At 33.4% G+C, this 19,427-nt stretch overlaps 2 protein-coding genes across 4 annotated transcripts; one reads left to right on the plus strand and one right to left on the minus strand.

Annotated features, from left to right (window-relative positions):
- Positions 1-406: 406 nt before the first annotated feature.
- Positions 407-5,371, plus strand: LOC108210011 (serine carboxypeptidase-like 20). Of its 2 annotated transcripts, XM_017381243.2 has the most exons (15): positions 407-539; positions 651-824; positions 1,008-1,153; positions 2,235-2,305; positions 2,398-2,520; positions 2,683-2,785; positions 2,860-2,897; positions 2,988-3,089; positions 3,229-3,309; positions 3,424-3,672; positions 3,783-3,848; positions 3,994-4,109; positions 4,426-4,539; positions 4,704-4,749; positions 5,127-5,371. In XM_017381243.2, exons 2-15 carry the CDS (start codon positions 685-687, stop codon positions 5,208-5,210), a joined length of 1,479 nt encoding a protein of 492 aa, XP_017236732.1. In that variant the 5' UTR covers positions 407-539; positions 651-684; the 3' UTR covers positions 5,211-5,371. The 2 variants fall into 2 exon arrangements, with proteins under 2 accessions (XP_017236732.1, XP_017236739.1); XM_017381250.2 differs by lacking the exon at positions 407-539 and having other exon boundaries at positions 546-824.
- A 2,616-nt stretch (positions 5,372-7,987) lies between these two features.
- LOC108204572 (probable protein phosphatase 2C 33) lies at positions 7,988-12,150 on the minus strand. 2 transcript variants are annotated; one of them, XM_017374082.2, is made up of 6 exons: positions 11,739-12,150; positions 11,073-11,484; positions 10,113-10,502; positions 9,908-10,025; positions 8,834-9,057; positions 7,988-8,755 (listed from the first exon to the last, which is right to left on the minus strand). In XM_017374082.2, exons 2-6 carry the CDS (start codon positions 11,310-11,312, stop codon positions 8,282-8,284), a joined length of 1,446 nt encoding a protein of 481 aa, XP_017229571.1. In that variant the 5' UTR covers positions 11,313-11,484; positions 11,739-12,150; the 3' UTR covers positions 7,988-8,281. The 2 variants fall into 2 exon arrangements, with proteins under 2 accessions (XP_017229571.1, XP_017229572.1); XM_017374083.2 differs by having other exon boundaries at positions 11,073-11,445; positions 11,739-12,133.
- Positions 12,151-19,427: the final 7,277 nt, after the last annotated feature.

A 19,427-nucleotide genomic window follows, 5' to 3' on the forward strand; every position in this document is an offset into this window, starting at 1 on the left:
CTGAACAATCTCACAAAATCTATCATTTTATGAAATCCAAAAAAATCTATCAGAATTTAAATAACATCAGATTTTAATGGAATTCAAACAATCTCAATTGAATATCATCGATTTTTTAAACAAAATTAAAAATTCTAATTGAATACTACCTGCAGATTTAGTAGTATAATTTAAAATCCTAATTACATACTCAAAAATCTGATTCAATTTTAAAATCCGAATTGAATATCCTCAGGTTTTTTGAATAATCTTTTTTTAAAAAGAATCACAATTGAATATACCGCATAAATCTCAAATAGTATCCCACGGCATCAAAATTAAGACATTTATCTAAAAAAAGTTAACAAAAATTTACAATATGATGCTAGAATTGTCTTTTAGATCTTTGTCAAATTGAATATATTTTGGCAACTTAATTATTCCCTACTTTCTTTGGTCTTCCCGCTATTTATTTCCTTCCCATCTACTATATACCAAACTGCTATATAACAAGATATGATATGATATGATGATATATTCTCCCTCTTTCCATTTCTAAGGTTTTCACTCTCTTATTAAATTTTGCACATTTCTTTCCAATTTTGTATGATATTTTCTCGATTTACATGCTGAATTTTCGTGATATATACTGGTCATATATTCATTTTCAGGACGAAAAAAAGATTTGTACAGTCGAGCTTTTCCATGAAGAAATTCATATTTTTTACTGTATTGTCACTTTTCTTAGTTCTTGATTCTCACCATGTTAGAGCAGCTCCAAGAGCCTTGCTCGTGAAAAGTCTTCCCGGCTTCGTCGGCTCCTTCCCATCAAATCACTATGCAGGGTATGTTATATTATCATTCAAACCATGTACATTGTTATACATGTAAACAACGACGTGTTTGACAGGAACAAGAGGGGTCAGTCTAGGCTACCGTCTCGGTTACTTTCGTGATTATGAGATTGTTACATATTCATCTATGTATTGAATAAAACTTGTTTTGGTATGTTGGATCATGATGAACAGATATGTGACGCTGAAAGGGGAATCAGAGTTGAATTTCTACTATTACTTTGTTACCTCAGAAGGGAATCCATCAAAGGATCCTGTTGTGCTGTGGCTCAATGGTGGACCAGGTTGCTCAAGCTTTGATGGCTTTGTCTATGAACATGGTACTGCATCTATATATTTATGTCTGTATTTAAAATTATAATTAAATATGTGCATTTGTGGGAGTATATTCTAACCTTATCATCAACTTTGAATACTGGGTTTCTATTCCAGATTCTCTGTATTTTTCCAGTTTTGTTTTCTTACCCTTTTGTACTCTTTACTTTACATTCTCTGGGAAGATTCTGTCAACCAACCAGTTTTTACATTAGGATATGTGTTGAAATAGTAATAAAAGATGTCTTAACATGGAGTATTGTACATTTGGCCAATTGGGTTGTTTAGGATACTTCTAAGTAGACGGTTATAACAGCATGTTGAACAGTTCCCCTTGATTTAGGGATCTTACACTCACGCTGTCTTGGCGGAACTAGAATTCTGAAATAGCCGTGCCTAAAATTATGTATTGTTAATTTAACCAAGGTCTGATCCTTCTTTTTGTTGATTAGTCAGGCCTTTAAGGCGGGTTAGCCCATCTTGGTTCCGCCCCACTGGAATTAATGGTGAATGTAATGTAAGACAGAAAACAAAAGCCCTGGACCAGTTTCGTATCTTTCATTGATCCCACTTTGCTAAAATTTGAAACTTGGAGAGTGGTGGTCAATGGAGAAGAGGTGGGATAGTCAAGGGGAGTAAAGTACACATGGGGTGGGACTTGTTGATGTTCATATTAACATGCTAAAAAAGCAAAAATAAGTGGAAATGATTTATGAGAAGAGCATTTGGGGAAAGAGGACCTTGTAATAAATAAATGTCACTTTTACGCTACATGGTTGTTTTCACCATTAAAAGTCATTTAGTCATGTGCTGCACCCTGGAAGCTGGCCAAAAAGGAAGATCAAGTGCACACACAACTTGACACACTCTGTGTTTTTGTGAATATACTTTAAAATTTAGTCCTCTGAAATTTATAATGCACGAGACTGTCGCGTGAGCAGAATTTACAGAAGGTTCTGATATGTTTAATCATACGTTTCTGAAGTCGTGAATCGAGAAGAACTTATTTGTACTGTATGACAATAACAGAAGCTATTGAATTCAAGAATGTGGAGGTGGCTAATTATGTTACATTACAACTTGCAGGTCCCTTCAATTTTGAGGCTGGAAAAGGAGGCCTGCCTACTTTGCACTTGAATCCATATAGCTGGTCCAAGGTACCACTCTTTTAATCTGATGATCACTTTATTTAATTTATTTTAACAACATGATAATTTTACTGCACACTAAACGTCGACGAAATGTACAGGTTTCTAATATCATCTATTTGGATTCACCTGTTGGCGTTGGCTTCTCCTACTCGAATGATACGTCTTCTTATGTCACAGGGGATAAAAAAACTGCTGAAGACACTCATAATTTTTTACTCAAGGTTTGTGCAACATGTTGATGTCGTTTTATTTGACTGTAATTGCAACAAGAATGTATTAGCTAGACTACAGAAAACTGTCTTGAAAGAAGTGAGTTATTCATCTTCCTAAATCAGTGATTTGAAACTTAAATGAGTCATACTGTTATTATATGTCCAAATCAGTGGTTTGAACAATATCCGGAGTTTGTGAATAATCCATTTTACATTGCTGGGGAGTCATATGCTGGCGTTTATGTTCCAACGCTTGCTTCAAACGTGGTACAAGGTATGGCATTGTGTAATACTTCCCTCGAATTCATGAGTGTTCACAGTGAAGTAATTAATCGCGTTATATTTCAGGAATTAAGAAAGGTGTAAAGCCTGTGATTCAGTTCCAGGTAGGTATCGTCTTTTATTTGTTTTATTATACTGACAGTAATCAACCGCATTAGTAAGCTATCAATTTATATTCATCCTGAAAAATGCAGGGCTATATGGTTGGAAATGGAGTAACAGACCATCAAATTGATGGAAATGCTCTTGTTCCATTTGCACATGGAATGGGACTCATCTCCGACTATATGTTCGAGGTATGTTCATATGCCTGGGATTCCATGCTAAGTAAAATTTCAATGTCCGTGATATGTATAGATAACTGTACAAATTAATATATTAAAAGCAACAATTTTTTCATCTCCTTTTGATTTATTCTTGTTTCATTTCTCATAGCAAGCTAAGACCTACTGCAAAGATAATTTCTACGATCCAAGCACTAGAAACTGCTCTAAAGCCATTCAGAACATCGATGCTGTCAGTGTTCCTTTCTTCCAAGCTTTAATTATGAACTTTTTTACCAGGCTTCTATCAGGCATGTAATTTTTTTTTTCTGCGCTAGTTTAATGTTATTTTGTTTGCGTTTTGTAGGCTATTGATGGTTTAAACATCTATGACATCCTTGAGCCATGCTACCACAGTCCCTCCAATATGGATAAAGCTAAAGATTCAAGCATCCCAGTAAGCTTCCAACAATTGGGGCAAACAAGTCGCCCATTAACTGTTAGGAAAAGAATTTATGGACGAGCATGGCCTTTTCGTGCACCAGTTAGGGATGGACTTGTTCCATTATGGCCCCAAATAATGGCGGAATCAAATGCAGTTGGAGTTCCATGCATTGTTAGTAATACTTAAGCTTGAGAACAACATTAAAGTTTATTTCACTTCAATAGTTAGAAACACAAAGATGAAGTATACCAGAGTCGAAAAATTGAAATTTGCTTGTGCAGAATGATGCGGTGGCAACTACATGGCTCAACAATGATGCAGTTAGAAAAGCAATCCATGCCAGCCCAGTATGTTATCTACTTGCTTGCCTTCTATTTTGTGCATTAGACTTTTACTAATTACATTGACACCCTAGTAGAGTTTGATATGCACAAATTCAGGAGTATACGTTTTCATGATCCAGTCGTATTGATTACTAATAAATAAATGTAGAAAGCTGGACCATGGGAGTTATGCACTGGTCAGATATTTTACGACCATGATGCTGGAAGCATGATTCCCTACCATAAAAACCTAACGAGCCAGGGATATCGTGCTCTCATCTACAGGTACGCGTATAAACACTTTAAATTCAGTCTGTCTCTGTTTAAACAGGTTTAACAGAGGGGAAAGGGTATCCGCCTGGACCGCCTTCAATTTGAATTCTATATATGTAGTACTCTCAGTCTGCTAAAGTTATTGTAGAAGAACATCAACAATCTGTGTTATTTAACTTGCTTGTCAATTGAAAATTTGTTTAGTTTTGGTAAAGTGCAAATTTTTTCTTCAAAATACTAGTGTCTGTCGCTGATATTGTGTAATGTTAAGTTTTCAATGCAAACTAATATGTACGTATATACTGACAAATGGCGATGCATATTCCAGTGGAGACCATGATATGTGCGTGCCATTTACTGGCAGCAAAGCATGGACCAGTTCACTTGGATACAAGGTTGTAGATGGATGGAGGCCATGGATATCTAAAGGACAAGTCGCAGGGTATGTTATGTATCTTTCACAATGCACAGATTTGGAATCATTTTGGCATGACAGTATGCAACATTTTGTTTCAGAAGTAAAAAATTTGAACGCAACAAATTACATTGCGATTACTCATTAATCTGTTTTGAAATTAAAGATTGACAAAAGTTTTGTTTCTGCAGGTACACAGAAGGATACGCAAACAATTTCACTTTTCTAACTGTAAAGGTACATGGAACTCTCGGCCTGTTATTATAAAGAAAACAACGGTATCCTATATAGGCTACAGCGAACAGAAATCTGCAATTTTTTTCATCAGAAATTTTCCTGAACCTTCTGATCTGTGATCCTTGAAACTATAATATAAAAATTCAGCTTTAAGAAACTAAAAGCTACACTATCTTACACATGAATTTCACACTTGCACGCCTAATAAAGAACACACAAGCGATTTTCAAAACTAAAAAGCTGATTTCCAGACTTGTTTCAAGCAGAGCCTTATGTTTGAATTCCGACAAGAAAATTACTTGTTTAGAGCCTTCTCCTAATGTAATTGCATATGCATTTCGCCATCTGATGTGTGTTCTGTTCATCACCTTGTGCAGGGGTCAGGACACACTGTGCCGGAGTATAAACCACAAGAGGCCTTGGACTTCTACAGCCGTTGGTTGGCGGGTAAACGAGTCTAACGATAGTGCTCAGTTACATCACATTCTTCATTCTTGTCAAATTTATGTAATCCAAAATCTTGGAAAATTCCAAAAAGAAAAAATGGAAAAGAGAAAAGGAAACAATAATGGAATCAAGAATCATTTTCAATATCTAATATCATCCCATGTTATTAATGCAATGAGTTTCAAATTTAGAATTCGACAGTTATCTATTAACATCCAAGATACGAATCTGTTCACATACATGATACATATTATCAACTAGTTACAATTATAGAACAACTGTTTCTCCAGAAATTAAAGCATATTTTCGCAACTTTTAGTAGTGAGTTATGAGACAGTGCTGGAATGTCGAAGTTACACCACTAAATTTTGCAAGTGGTCAATTGTGTGATAGACAATGATAAATGTTCTACGAGTATCTTCAACCATCTAATAATGACTCTGTGTCTCTGTATACAAAGTGCCTGGTTTCCAGGCTCTGGTAAGTATTTGTTCCATTATCAGCCAGTGTCGTAAAAAACAGGAATCAGACTTAATCAGCGAAGAAATGGAACAAGAATTAATCAGAGATTAATTGGATGATCGGAAAAGTCATTCTCTAGGGAATCATCCTGCAATATGAAATGAAGTAAAAGTGTGGACTGAAGTGAATGCAAGGTGGTCCTGTACACTTCATTCTCAGTGGTCAGGACCGGTAGTTGGATGGTGTGCACTTAACTATTGCTCTCCAATTTTCTTGATAAGTGACAACTTGTCATTCTATTTGATGCCTTGCCACTCTTTTGTTCGAAATCCTAGTGTTGTCAAACCATATTTAGCTACTGTTTGTCGATACGTTGTTGTGCTATGATTCCCATTTTTTCTTTTCTGCACGCTATTATTTATAGTTCATCAGACAAAATTGAAATGGTCTAACAACTCTTTAATTTTCCGAGGCCCCCTCATCTTTTATCATCTTGCAAATTGAAATTGCCTGTATTTTTTCCGCTTTTCCAAGGCCCTCTCATCTTTTACCCCTTAAAAATTGAAATAATCCGCATCTTCTCTGATTTTCCGATTTCTCAAGTCTCCACGTCTTTTATCTTTTTAAAAATTAAAAGAGTCCCATACTTAAGTTATATCTCTGATATGAAATATCGGAATGTTTTTTGCTCCCGGTATTGATCCCATCCGGCTTTACTAATGGAATACAAATTATTCGGCTACATACGGCATTCTTTTATGGAAAAATTAATATGGATTTCACACTATTACCTAAATTTGAAACGGATAGTACTATACTCCATCCAAAAATTAATATGGATTTCACACTGTTGCCTAAATTTGAAACGGATAGTCCTGTACTCCATCCAAGAGCAAAAAAGCAGAACAAACTTTACGTTACTAACAAGTCAAGTCAAGCTTGTTTGATGTATAAGAAAAAGACCCATGATGGATTGAATATTGGTCCAAACACGAGCTTCATTGGGTGGGTGGTTTTTATCGGCATTTAAGTAAGCCTTTGGGTTATAGTGAGGACAGGGAAGCCCACTCTTTCGGAACATTATCGTTTGATAGTTTGATTTATAAGTTGATGGGGTGGTGGTCTCAATCACTTTGGCCGGCCAAAATTTTATACAGTGTTCGTTACATTTTTAGACATTTTATTCTATCTAATTTTATATGATTACATAAAAATTTAAGCACTCAAGCTCGTATAGTCATATCTCGAAACCTTGATTTCTCATCCTCGGTGCATTATAAATGAATTCACTCACACAGTTATATCTCGAAATCTCAAAATAACATATTTTTCGAGTACGGATTTGATACGAGTGTCAAATTTTGATAATATAGATCACGGGTTTGCCTGCGAAATCCTGTGCTATTACAGATATACAAATCGATTGGCCAAAGATGATTCTTTAGAGTATGATCACAATATTATATTGGCCGACATGTAAAAATTAGTACATGTATCGGATAGAATTTCACGGATAGTTTGTTCTGAAAATCAATCATATAATATTTTTGTGTGCAGATATAAATATTTTAATTTCTAATAGTGATAATTTATTATACTCTCCCGATTAAGTCTGATTCTCGCTTTTTACAATACTGCGTTTACTATACTTGCCAAGAACAACCTAATGGTCCTACTAGACTTGCCATAAACAACCCAACCCAGAAACTAATTGCATTGCAGAAAGAAATGCAATTAACAAAACTTAATATAACGAATCAAGTAGAAACGGGGAATGAAAATGACATTGACTCTATCTTTATCATGCCTATGACACTAAAAGATACAATAATGCTAAGGAAAATGCTAGGGACCCCAAATATTTATCCCAAAAATTTTTCCCAAATGATGTGGCGAAATCTCATTGGTTGCATTCATTCCCATAATAATGAGGCCCCCCTGCAGATTCATCAATCACCCAATCAAATTTCGCCACTTGTTAGCCACGTCATTTGGTAACAAATTTTGGGGAAAAAATTTGGGGTCTCTAGCATTGCCCTAATGCTAAAATCAAGAATTCAGAAATTTTCCTGAGAATAAATGCTCCTTGAATAGTAGAGTTGTTATGCTGGGGCAAGGACTGGGGGAGGGGAAGAATTTGTCAAATATTCTGAGATTAGGTGACCTTGAAAATAACTATGTCCACGTAAAACATGCTCAATTTAACACTGAAAATGATTGAAACCACAAAAGTAAGGCCCGAGAGGTGCGAAAGGGGAAGATCAAATCATTGTGCAACTAGAGGCTGAAAGAGACTGCATTACCACAAACTAATTATCAACATCAAACAATAATCAACATATTTTTCACACATTTCAAAAAGAAATAAACAATACACGGAGAGTAGGATTTTACAAAATTCCGATTCTACCCACACTAGAGAGAGAAAGGACAGTTCCCAGACACTCTAATATAGCCGGGCCCACCTCTCCGGTCCAGAATAAACATCAATGACATTAAAACCCCTTTTTCAATTATTTTTCATTTGTAAGAAAAAGAAACCATAAACAGAGACTTAGTTAAAAACATTTGCTGACGGAAAAAAAATAAGAGCTCCAAAATAAATTGAACCTTTTGTGCTTCCTCATTTACGAGCCTTTGGTTCACCAGCAGCTGGTTTATCTTCTTTTCCAGGTGTAAACCTTGGTAGTGTCAGTAATGTGTTCACCCGAGAAACTCCTTCAAGGGCAGACCAGTCTTTCTCTGGATCTGCATATAGTAGGGGATCGTCTTCATCGGCTTCAACTTCTTCCTCTTCACATTCTTCACCAAGTTTCTCCCCTCTTTTTATATTGGCGGAAGTATCCTTTTTAACATTATCTATAACACACTCTTCCACCGGAACTATCTTTTCATTTGATTCAATGACAGAAGCAGATGATAAATCGTTGGAGTTAAAGAAGAGGCAAACCACTGCACAGTCATCAACCTTAGAGGTAGGGTATTTGGACTTCCATGCTCGAACTGCTGACTCAACCAATGCTCTAGCAGCATAGGAACGTGCAGGAGCTGCGGCAACAATGTCTACAACCTCCTTGTTTGTGAGAACATCCCAGATCTGTATTGAAAAGAAAAAAGAAGTTTAAGACGAAGATATACACATCATGAGGAAATGTCCTAAGAAAATAATCCATACCCCATCTGTTGCCAGTACTACAAACTCATCCTTTTCAGTGAGGCGGCGATGAGAAATTTCAGGAACAGATATTAGACCGAAATCTTTAAGGCAGAAATCCCCAAAAGCACGGGCCATTGCGAGGCCAGGAGAGTCATTGTTAGGCAACCAAACTCTGGCAACTTCCGGTTCATCCCGAAGAGCAAAGACTCTCCCCTTACATTTACGAATCCTCTCAGCTTCCGCTGTTGATTTAAACAAATATGTATTAGACAATTTAAACATTTAAATAACACCCTTTTACATTCACCTGCCTAATTGTTAATGTATAATTGAGCTCAAGGAAGAAGGTGGTTACCAGATAATGTGCCTTAATCTATATCAAAAAGGTCAGATAAGCACATGTCCTTATAAGCCCAATACTTATCTTTTCTTTTTGGGGTTGCAAATAAAAGAGGACAAAACATCTTAGCTGTCTTTCGTACCATCACCTAGAGATCCTACCTTTCAATTTTATCTTTTATTTATGGGATCATGTGGACCTGCATGTTCATACACTATGTGCCAAACTTGCCTGGCTTGCATAATGTTGTCAAAACTAAAAATCATTTTTTTTCTCATCATTATTGACTAGAATTCAGTACCATAGATTTGCCAAAAAGCAAGATGAAGTTCTAAGTTTCTTTTTTTTTTTTTTTTTGCCAAAGTTCTAAGTTTCTTAATCATTAAGGGTTTGTTAAAATTCAAGATTACTGTCCAGAAAACAATATGCAATCCAAGGACCTACAAGTTATTTCCTAAGATCAATAATTTCTTCGGATGTCTTCAACTTACTAGCATGACCAGTATAATATCAAGACAAATATATTAACATATAGTTGGCACTAATATGGTGTGTCTGTAAGCTTTACTTTGGAAACTGTAGCCTCATGACCCCCATCTCTATTTATTTTATTTTATTTCACAGTTCGCACCTCTTTCCTTGAGACAGCAATGTTTCTGTTACACAACCCCGATTTTGAAAAATTTAGGAATTACTTGTATCAAATTTGCAGGAGCCTAAGAAAGACACATAAAAGGAGGGGGTGAAAATACCTGGAAGATTTGGTTTTAAATCTACAGTCAGCTGTATTGCAGTAAGAAGATCATTCTCATCTCTTGTACCCATTACAGCTCTGGAGTCTCCAACATTACTAATCACAAGATCATGGCCCTACAAAAAACCATAAACAAATTCATGTTGAGAATGAATTTCATATAGTTTAGAGGGAACCAATTTCAATTGAATTCATTCTGGGACCTGCTTAATCAGGGTTACAGCTGTTGTTCCACTGCAGAAGCAATCAATGGTAGTGTACATCTTAAGTTCTCTATCCATAACTTTATAAGCTTTTATAAAGGTTTCCTTCAAGGTCTGAAACATATTTGTGTTTTTTTCATTCTCCTCAACATCGAAGGATGCCCTTGATTCTACATCAGCATTCAAAAAGGAGGTGCTTTCAGAGTTCAGGCTGCCTGTGCCATTAAGACTAATCTCTCTAAGAACATCATCACTTTTTGTATTAACTTCCCAGTGAGCACTCAGTTTCAATGGAAGAGAATCTCTGACTCTCTTAGCAACCAAGTGACCATACGGTCCATGTCCATCAAAAACACCACAAAATATTGTGTCTGTTCTTGACGCAAAGTTCTGAAAGCAAATCCACTTTAAATTAGTCACATACAGTCTGAAATATAATTAAAATGAAAATGCTTGCACAATTCTAAACACAATAGGTTTGCATACAACACGGAGATGTGATTCCAGCATTTACAAGTAAAGTTTGGCAAAAATTATTATAATTCAAAACCTTATATAATTTGTCATCAATAGCTTATTCATCTATGTCAGAACTAGCCTTATGTGACAGCCAAAGCTGCACTTTAGATTTTAGCAACACATACAAGAGCAGAGGTATAAAATGTCAAATGTGTAATTATCAACTGCAATCTGGATCATGATTAAATTCATCACAAATGGAATACAGTTAAAATGATATAAACTTTACACACTGTCCATAATACAGGACAAGATTCAACTTCAAACATTTCTTGGTTAATATATTCATAACTTCATTTTGGGGGAGGGGGGCCTTGCCCATCCATATTTCAGATGATATCAGCCAAAAGTAACAATGGGATGAATTTCAAGCTAAGTATCAAAACTCATAAAATTAAAGCTTAATACTATAATATAAAGAAGAGTGACAAAACATCTAACCTCCCATACAATCATAGCATCTTGATTAGTCCCTTTTTTGCCTTGTTGAGTGAACATCGAGGCAACATCACTAGAGCCATTCAAGAACATCCGTCCCGGTATCCGATGAAGCTGTTCTTCCCTCTGGGATTCAAAAGAAGAATTTCGCGACCCAAGTTTTTTCCTCGAATTCTTTTTTTTCCGAACCCCTGGAGAGCTAGGCATAGGGCCCCTGCTTTCAGTAGATAAGCAGGACCCCATCCTTAGGGCCCTGATAATATTCAATATGCAATCCAGAACAGCTACACAATCACACCACCTATTTTCAGTTGAAGGATCCGTCACAACTGACTATTGAAACCTGCTTAAGAATTTAATCACCCCTTTGCCCTCACTGCAGAATCAACAAAATTTAACCCTCAGCTTCAAGTACCTAAAGTTTCAAATCAAGAAAATAACAATTACTTCCCTTAGTAAACTCAAATCCAAAAAGCACATCACAAACTTATCACAGAAAATCACTTTTTCTACACAAACTAACAATCAAACACACAAGATACATAAACTACACATGAATTACACCATAAAAACCAGATCTTTAACTAAAATTAACAATAAAATAATCAATTAATCCAAATAATCACACTTCCAATTCACAATTCAACCCAAAAAATTCATCTGTCTTACCTCTTAAAAATCCTGTATCTGTAGCCCCAAAAGATCAAATCTTGCAAACCCCACCAAGCAATCTTCAACTTTTCACATAAAAACCCACCAAATATCACAAAAAGTCCACAACTCGCATCACCAAAGAGCAAAACAAATCAGACCCACATAACAAAACAGATCAAACTTCAAATCTAGCCCAAAAAAGAAGAATCAAACCAGATAGACCAATAACCAATAAGAGTGAAGCTAAAAAATGAAAAACAATGAAAAGGGGGTGTGTAAAAAGAGTGAATAGAGAGAAAGAGAGAGAATAGCACAATGAGATCGCAAGAAACACGGTGTATGTTACAGAGAGAGAGGGAGAGGGAGAGAGATGAGAAATAAATGAAAAGTCTTGGAGTATGTATGTCTTTTATTACCATGAAATTCTGAGATGTTTATATATGTGCGTGTATGTATACTTACCATTCCTCACGCTGTTACTGTGAAGTCTGTTTATTTTTAGGCGGATAAGACTTGATTAGGAAATTATTATTTTTCCATTCACCTCATTTCTTTATTATTTTTGCAGCTACTTTTGCTTCTTTTCTACCTAAATTTCTTGGTAGTTTAGCTTTCAAAATGGAAAGAAGCTTTTTTTTTTTTTTTTTTTTTTTTTGAAAATGAGAATAAATCTCACAAATATGAACCGGCAATTCACCGTGATAATTCTTTCATTCAAGAAAGCTTATTATCTAACCGTCGGACATGCAAGATGACCGGGGAAATTTAGACAATAAAACTTTAATGTCCGAAAAGAAAAACCCGTCTTCTTCCAAGAATCCTCAAAAATAAAACAATGAAAACAAGAAAAATATAAGTCAATATATAACAAATTGTATATATTATAAAAATAAAAATATATCCAATAATTAATTATTAATAAAATCACGTGTATATGCATATGCATGTGGTGTTTAAAATATTTACACAATTATGATAACTCATAATTGAGACAATTAAACTCTTAATTAAGGCACAATTAATAAAATATTAACGCCCTTAATTAAGACACAATTAAAGCCTCAAATAAGGCACAATTTACGCCCTCAATTATGAGGCACAATTTACGCACTCAATTATGAGGCACCATAAACGCCATCAAATATGAGGCACAAATAACGCCCTCAATTATGAGGCACAATTAACGCCATCAATTAACGCCTTCCTTTCCGAAACTGAATCTCCTCAGCCACCACCCCTACCACCGCCACGCTATCTCTTCCGCACACTACCGCCAAGAGGACGATGACCACCCAAAATATATCCATCTCCTGGTGAGTTGCGAAGGAAGCGAGAAGAAACAAATAGCAGAAAGCATGTGCAATGTATAACAACATTCATGTAATTAAACTCAAATACTCATAAAAACAATCCCAACTAATCTTATGTTACCATAAGCCACAATTCTCGAAAATCAAAAACATGATGCAGCAACATTAAAAAACACTCCAATTACAAACACAACCCTGTTCCAGAGATTTCAGAAAAACACCCACGGTACCAATTATAGAATCATATTATTGAGTTTAAACAGGACAAATAATTGACTCAAATTGCAATCAAATCCAATGGGCACTGGTCAGCGTGAGTGCATATAAACAGTGTTATCACATACTTGGTCCACATACATAATTTCATTGACCTACACAAAAATTACATTATCCGGAAACAAAATAACCAGATTCATCCACTGGAAATATGAACCTATATGACCAAAACCAGATTAACACATACAACATAAGAATCACACAAAATTCACAGATAAAATTATACACAATCACAAATCAAGCAATTAATAAATCAAAAACAAATTCAACAAAATTCGAGAACCAAATCACAAAAACAAACACAACAAACTCATTCAACAGGTATGGAACACAACAAACACAACGAATTTTATCGGAACAATACTGACAGTGCGTCTGTAAACGGAATCGCCAGAGATTTTTCGCCGGCAAAACAAAGCGTTTTCCGGCAAGGAAACGGCGGAGGCAAGCGAGAATTTCGATGTGTGAATTGTGTGTGTATATGAGAGAGAGAGAGAGGAAGTAATATAGTGGTTAGATGGAACACATATTTGATAGTACCATTTACAATGAAACTAGACCTTCAACAAATGGAAAGAAGCTGAATCACTTAAATTTTACCTTTTTTACTGATATGTTCTCCGTTTTTCCATAGTGCATCTTAAGAGAGTTTTCTTATGGAAAATGCTAAGTACCCCAAATTTTGTTCCCAAAATTTTTTCCCAAATCTATGTGGCAAGTTGTGATTGGTTATACTCCTACTAATAAATAATGGGACCCCCTGTATGCACATAAACCACCCAACCAAATTCCGCCATGTGTTTGCCACGTCATTTGGGAAATAATTTGGGGACAAATTTTGGGGTCCCTAGCATTGCTCTTTTCTTATACCCTAAATATTAAAGTTTCGTTTAGGATTTTAATTTACAGATTTTCTTAATTTATAATATATTTTAATAAATTTACAGTAAATAAATATATTTTTAAGAAAAAATACTTGCATTAATTAAATAATATCAGGATTCAATATATCAATAAGAACATAGTTATTAGAGCATAGAGTTGGGTTTCATGTAGTACTGTAGTCTTTGTAGATCAAATAATCTATCATTGAATTAAAAAAACTAATGAATGTCTAAAATTATTTAGGAAATAAAAACATATTTCATTAATTATAACAATTTTGTATACGGATTTGCTAGACCGTATCGTATATCTTGCAATTGTAATGATATATCACTAACTATCATGTATTTTTCTCTAATAAATCTTCAATTACAAATAAAGCCTTTTACTGTAAAAAAGACTACAAGACCATCGTTCCGCACATTGATTTTACAACTTCGTGCATGGCAGAACCGCCAGATCATCCATTATCGTTTTCATCTATGTTTAGAGGATAATTGCAGAATAGTCCATTATAATTGTCATCATCGTCTTGCATTTTCATTATATGCCCATGTACGATATGCAGTGTACAATCCATTATAATGCCATCATTTTCTTCAACTATATTTAAGAACAAAACTTAACCAGAACAATGGAGGTGCAACACGATGGAAGTTGTTGAATTCAAGATGGAGAAGAAGAATGATAATTAATGATAAACGAAGTGGACAAACAATTATATAGATGTGCAGAACTATTGTATAGTACGGGGAGATACATAAAATACAAAATCATACTGATGCCCTTAATTATAGCTGGCGGTCCATATTTTATACAATATATCTAACATTCATCCACAAAACATAATTTAAAAAGTAATAAAAAAAGAATAATAAGGATCGTTAGATTAAAAACAATGAATGACTTAGATGTTGGTCTACAATATTACAATAAAAATGTGGTCTACAAGAAACTTTACTCTTAGCGCATAATATAAAATGATAACATATATGGTAAGGATAAATAATATCACTGAAATATATAGCCGTCACATGTCTTTCATTGCGTAAATTTGAGAGTTTTTGTCTTGTAAGAGCATCTCCAACAGATTAGCCAAATGAGATCCTAAACTATAATTTTGAGGAACATGCATAAAAATTCACTCCAGTAGAGTCCCTACTCATTGCCTAAACGTTATGAACCATTTTCCCTTTCCAATAAATAGGTAATCCCTAATCCATTCCTCATTTGGTATTTAATGATTAAATATGTAACTCTCATATTTTGCATACTCTTTCTCATATTGTTTTGTTATCTTTTTGTTAAAAGAATTTGAATTTAATATTATAATAATAATAAGGAACACAAATAAGGATTATTGTTGAAGCTGTCAATCAATATAGAGTCCCTATTGTTTAGAAATTGAATTGTTTATCTTATATTTAGGAAACCTTGTTAAGACACTGCTCGAGATGCTCTAAGCGATATTGCAATTTCAAGTTCTTCATCTGTTAATAGAAACTCATGATTTGATTTTGAGATCAAGTGAAAAATTTTATAGTCCTTCGCCCTAAGGTTCATATGTTATGTTTAAATATTAATACTGATGGTAAATATACAGGGGCGAAATCTGGAAAACAATTTGGAGGGGCTTTATTTTTTTTATGCAAAAAATACATTCAGACAATCTGGATTTTATTGACAAATTCATGAATTCGTATATACAAAATCCAAATTTACATGAGATTTCTATATATATTCGAAGGGACCATCAAGATTTGTTAATTTGTGGGAGATCAAATGAACTTTATAATCAAATTCTATACTCAAAATTGAATAAATACAAGCTTTTTGGGGAGACCGAATGACTATATAATCAATTTTATATTTACAATAAAATCAATTCAAGCTTTTAGGGGTGGTTTTGAGGGGACCATGACCACCCAATATCCCCTGGTTCTTTCCGTCCCTGCAAATATATGATGTGAAAAGAGATGAACAAATAAACTGATATGATATAATAGAGTTAAGTTCAATGGAGACCACATTTTTTTTGGAGACCCGGAGACCATCTATGTTCTGCAGTTAAAATATTTCATAAAAACATTGCAAAACGTATAGTTTTGCAAATCATGTTCTACGAAATCATTATTTCATTTAAAATCTTAGAATATCATATAAGTTTTACATCTGGAACATTACAAAATGTTTTGTTCTATGAAATATGTTTAGTTTGCAGAACATTTGTTCAACTTGCAGAACATACATTATCAACTTATTAAACATAGATGATCTTCAACAATTTTAATGAATACATGATATTTGTAGAACATATTTTACAAAATAATGTATTTTATAGTGTTTTGATTGCAGAACATACGTGGTCTTCGAGGTCTCTGATGAAATAGCGGTCTCCACAGAACTTTACTCTGATATAATAATATTGAGTGTTAAATATATTAATTTAATTTTGGGTCTAGGTCCCTAGCATATACAGTTAAACCTCTTTAAAGTAATACCCCTCGGATCGGGATAAAATATTACTTTACCGAATTTATTATTTTATCGATATAATAATATCTTATTACTTTATCGATAAAGTAATATTTTATTATTTTACCGAATTTCTATATGATTATAAATTATAATTCATTATTTTTAAAAACAAGAATCAGTCAAATACAATGTATTTGATTTAAAATTACTTTTATAATAATTAATCATATGTGAAAACTAAATTCATGCATGCACTAGATAGAGTATACATGTTACAACATGAGCAAAACATACCGGAGTTATTTATCCTTTACATAAAGTCAACGATGAGGTTGATTTTTGCCTTGGTGGAAAGAAGAAACAAGCTACTATAGATTCATATTCTAAAAAGGATTGAGTTTTGAATTCATATACATTATATATATATATATATATATATATATATATATATATATATATATATAATTCATGAATTATTACTTTACATATTACCTGGGCCTTTAATGGATTTCTAAATTTTTATTATCTTATGCTTTTAGCGAAAATATTATTTTACGACATTGGCCCAAGTTGGGACTGACTAAATTTATTACTTAAGCGAGATTATTACTTTATCGGATATTACTTAATCGAGGTTTAACTGTATATGTTGGGGACCTGTTAAATAACATATAGGTTTCTTGTCGGTGGAGGAATTTCCGGCGCCCAGGATTAAAACATATTTTTAATACATACAACGTTTTTAAAGCGCTGGACGGGGGACTCCCAAACACCCAAAAAAAAATAACGTGTCCCCATATTGTGAAAATAAAAAAACACGCACACTGTATATACATACATATACAGAACAATCGATATGATCTTAATTTAGGGTACATATATTTTGACTGTGGTCTGGATTTGAATTAAGCAACAAAAACCAATTCCTTATTGAAGATTGACTTGGAATTGACTAGTCTTGAAAAAGAATTGGAAATGTAGTACTCTATTGCTGTTACAATTTGAAGTCAACATTGGACTATGATCTCTGCCTTGATTTATGGTTGATAGGCGGATATATCATATACTTCGTCCGTCCTCATAAATTATTTAAATTAGGGAGGGAAACTCGGCACACATTTTAATACTCATTAGTTTGAAACTTTTTTTTTAATAAAATTGTAGTATTTAAATTTTTATACAAAAAAAAAAAATTTTGAAATTAGTTATGGAAATATGTTTTATACGCGTCTTAAAATACGTGTCGAGTAGTGTAAAAAAACTGTAAACAAATGAAAGGGACAGAGGGGATAGTATTGTCTTGTTTGTTTAACAGAAATTGCTTTGATACGTTTGTGTAAATAAGTAGAAATTTTTTAAAAACTTAGAATGCTAATTTTTCTCTCAACTTTTTTTCCAAACATTTTATTAATTTATTTACTTCTCACTTTTGATCCATTTTTTTTAACTTTTTTAATTTGCTTTTTTATGTGATTAAAAAATTTAATTATATTAATATGTTTCACAAGAAATTAAATAAAATTGGAATCAGGATCGAAAATAGAAATAAACAGTTTAAGGAGGCGGGGATACTTGGAAACAAGAAAAATGAGTAAATTGAATCTAAATAATAATAAATTTTCTATTAGTATTATGTTTGATGTGAAAGCGGCTAAAATAATTTTTTATCTAAGTTATAATATTTTTTTTATTCAAACGGGACCACAAATTAAAATATTTTTTATCCAATTATAATCTTTAATTTTATCATAATTATAATAATTTTTATTAATATTGTGTTTGACTGTAGGGCGACACAAACTAATATCTACATTACAATGTTTTGTTATTAGCATTGTGTTCGACAAGTGAGCGGCTCAAACTAATTTTATCTATATTATTATATTTAATTTTATCATAATTATAATTATTATTGATTAATATTGTCTTTGTTAGGAGGGCGGGTCAAACAATTTTTTTATTAGTATTGTGTTTGACAAGAGCGTCAGTTAAACAAATTTTTATATTAATTGTAATATTTTTATTGATGATATGTTTAACGGGAACACGACTCAAAATAACTTTTATGCAATTATAATATTATTTCGTATCAAAATTTATAAAAAAGATTCTTTATTAGTATTGTGTTTGAGGGGAGGGCGGCCCAAATTAATTTTTATCTAAATAATAATAAATTTTTTATTAGTATTATGTTTGATGGGAAAGTATGTAAAACAATTTTTTGTCTAAACTTATAAAAAATTCATAACCCCGCCGCGAAGCGCGGCTTTATTCACTATTCTTATTGAAAAAGAAAAACGAATAGAAACAATTTTAGAATCCAACCTGATCAAAAAAGCCCAAATCCCAATGTTTTTTCCAACAATAGAGGGCTCATCTCATGTATTTTGAGATCCGAACATGCGGAATCTTAGAATCTAAAATTTTATTATGCTTATGACAATTTTTTTTTTATTATGCTGAGTAGTGCTAATTTTATTTGTCTTCCAAAAATTCTGCGTCATTTGTTTAAGCACAAATTAATTTTAATTCATTAATACACGCTTCCTATTATTTTGTTTATTCAATAATCATGTCATAGCCTAGGATGAAAATGAAGTTAATTAATTCATCCATTTTTATTTATTGTCCCGATTGATCGATTCTCGTTATGTTCTTGGTATAAATGGCAAAATCTAGGGATTTATTTTAAAAACTCATCTCCAATTATTTTTTCCTTTCTATATTTGTTAGGTGAGAGAAATTTAAAACTCTG

This window comes from Daucus carota, chromosome 1 (genome assembly GCF_001625215.2).
Source record: "Daucus carota subsp. sativus chromosome 1, DH1 v3.0, whole genome shotgun sequence".
Taxonomy (NCBI): Eukaryota; Viridiplantae; Streptophyta; class Magnoliopsida; order Apiales; family Apiaceae; genus Daucus; species Daucus carota.

What these genes read in the sequence shown, in the direction of transcription:
- LOC108204572 (XM_017374082.2), bottom strand. Translation starts at nt 11,312, where the DNA reads ATGGGGTCCTGCTTATCTACTGAAAGCAGGGGCCCTATGCCTAGCTCT. An exon ending in ATGCTATGATTGTATGGGAG is followed by an intron (nt 10,503 to 11,072) that starts GTTAGATGTTTT and finishes ATTTGCTTTCAG; the next exon opens with AACTTTGCGTCAAGAACAGA. An exon ending in CTGTAACCCTGATTAAGCAG is followed by an intron (nt 10,026 to 10,112) that starts GTCCCAGAATGA and finishes GGTTTTTTGTAG; the next exon opens with GGCCATGATCTTGTGATTAG.
- LOC108210011 (XM_017381243.2), top strand. Translation starts at nt 685, where the DNA reads ATGAAGAAATTCATATTTTTTACTGTATTGTCACTTTTCTTAGTTCTT. An exon ending in TGCTTCAAACGTGGTACAAG is followed by an intron (nt 2,786 to 2,859) that starts GTATGGCATTGT and finishes GTTATATTTCAG; the next exon opens with GAATTAAGAAAGGTGTAAAG. An exon ending in TCACTTTTCTAACTGTAAAG is followed by an intron (nt 4,750 to 5,126) that starts GTACATGGAACT and finishes CACCTTGTGCAG; the next exon opens with GGGTCAGGACACACTGTGCC.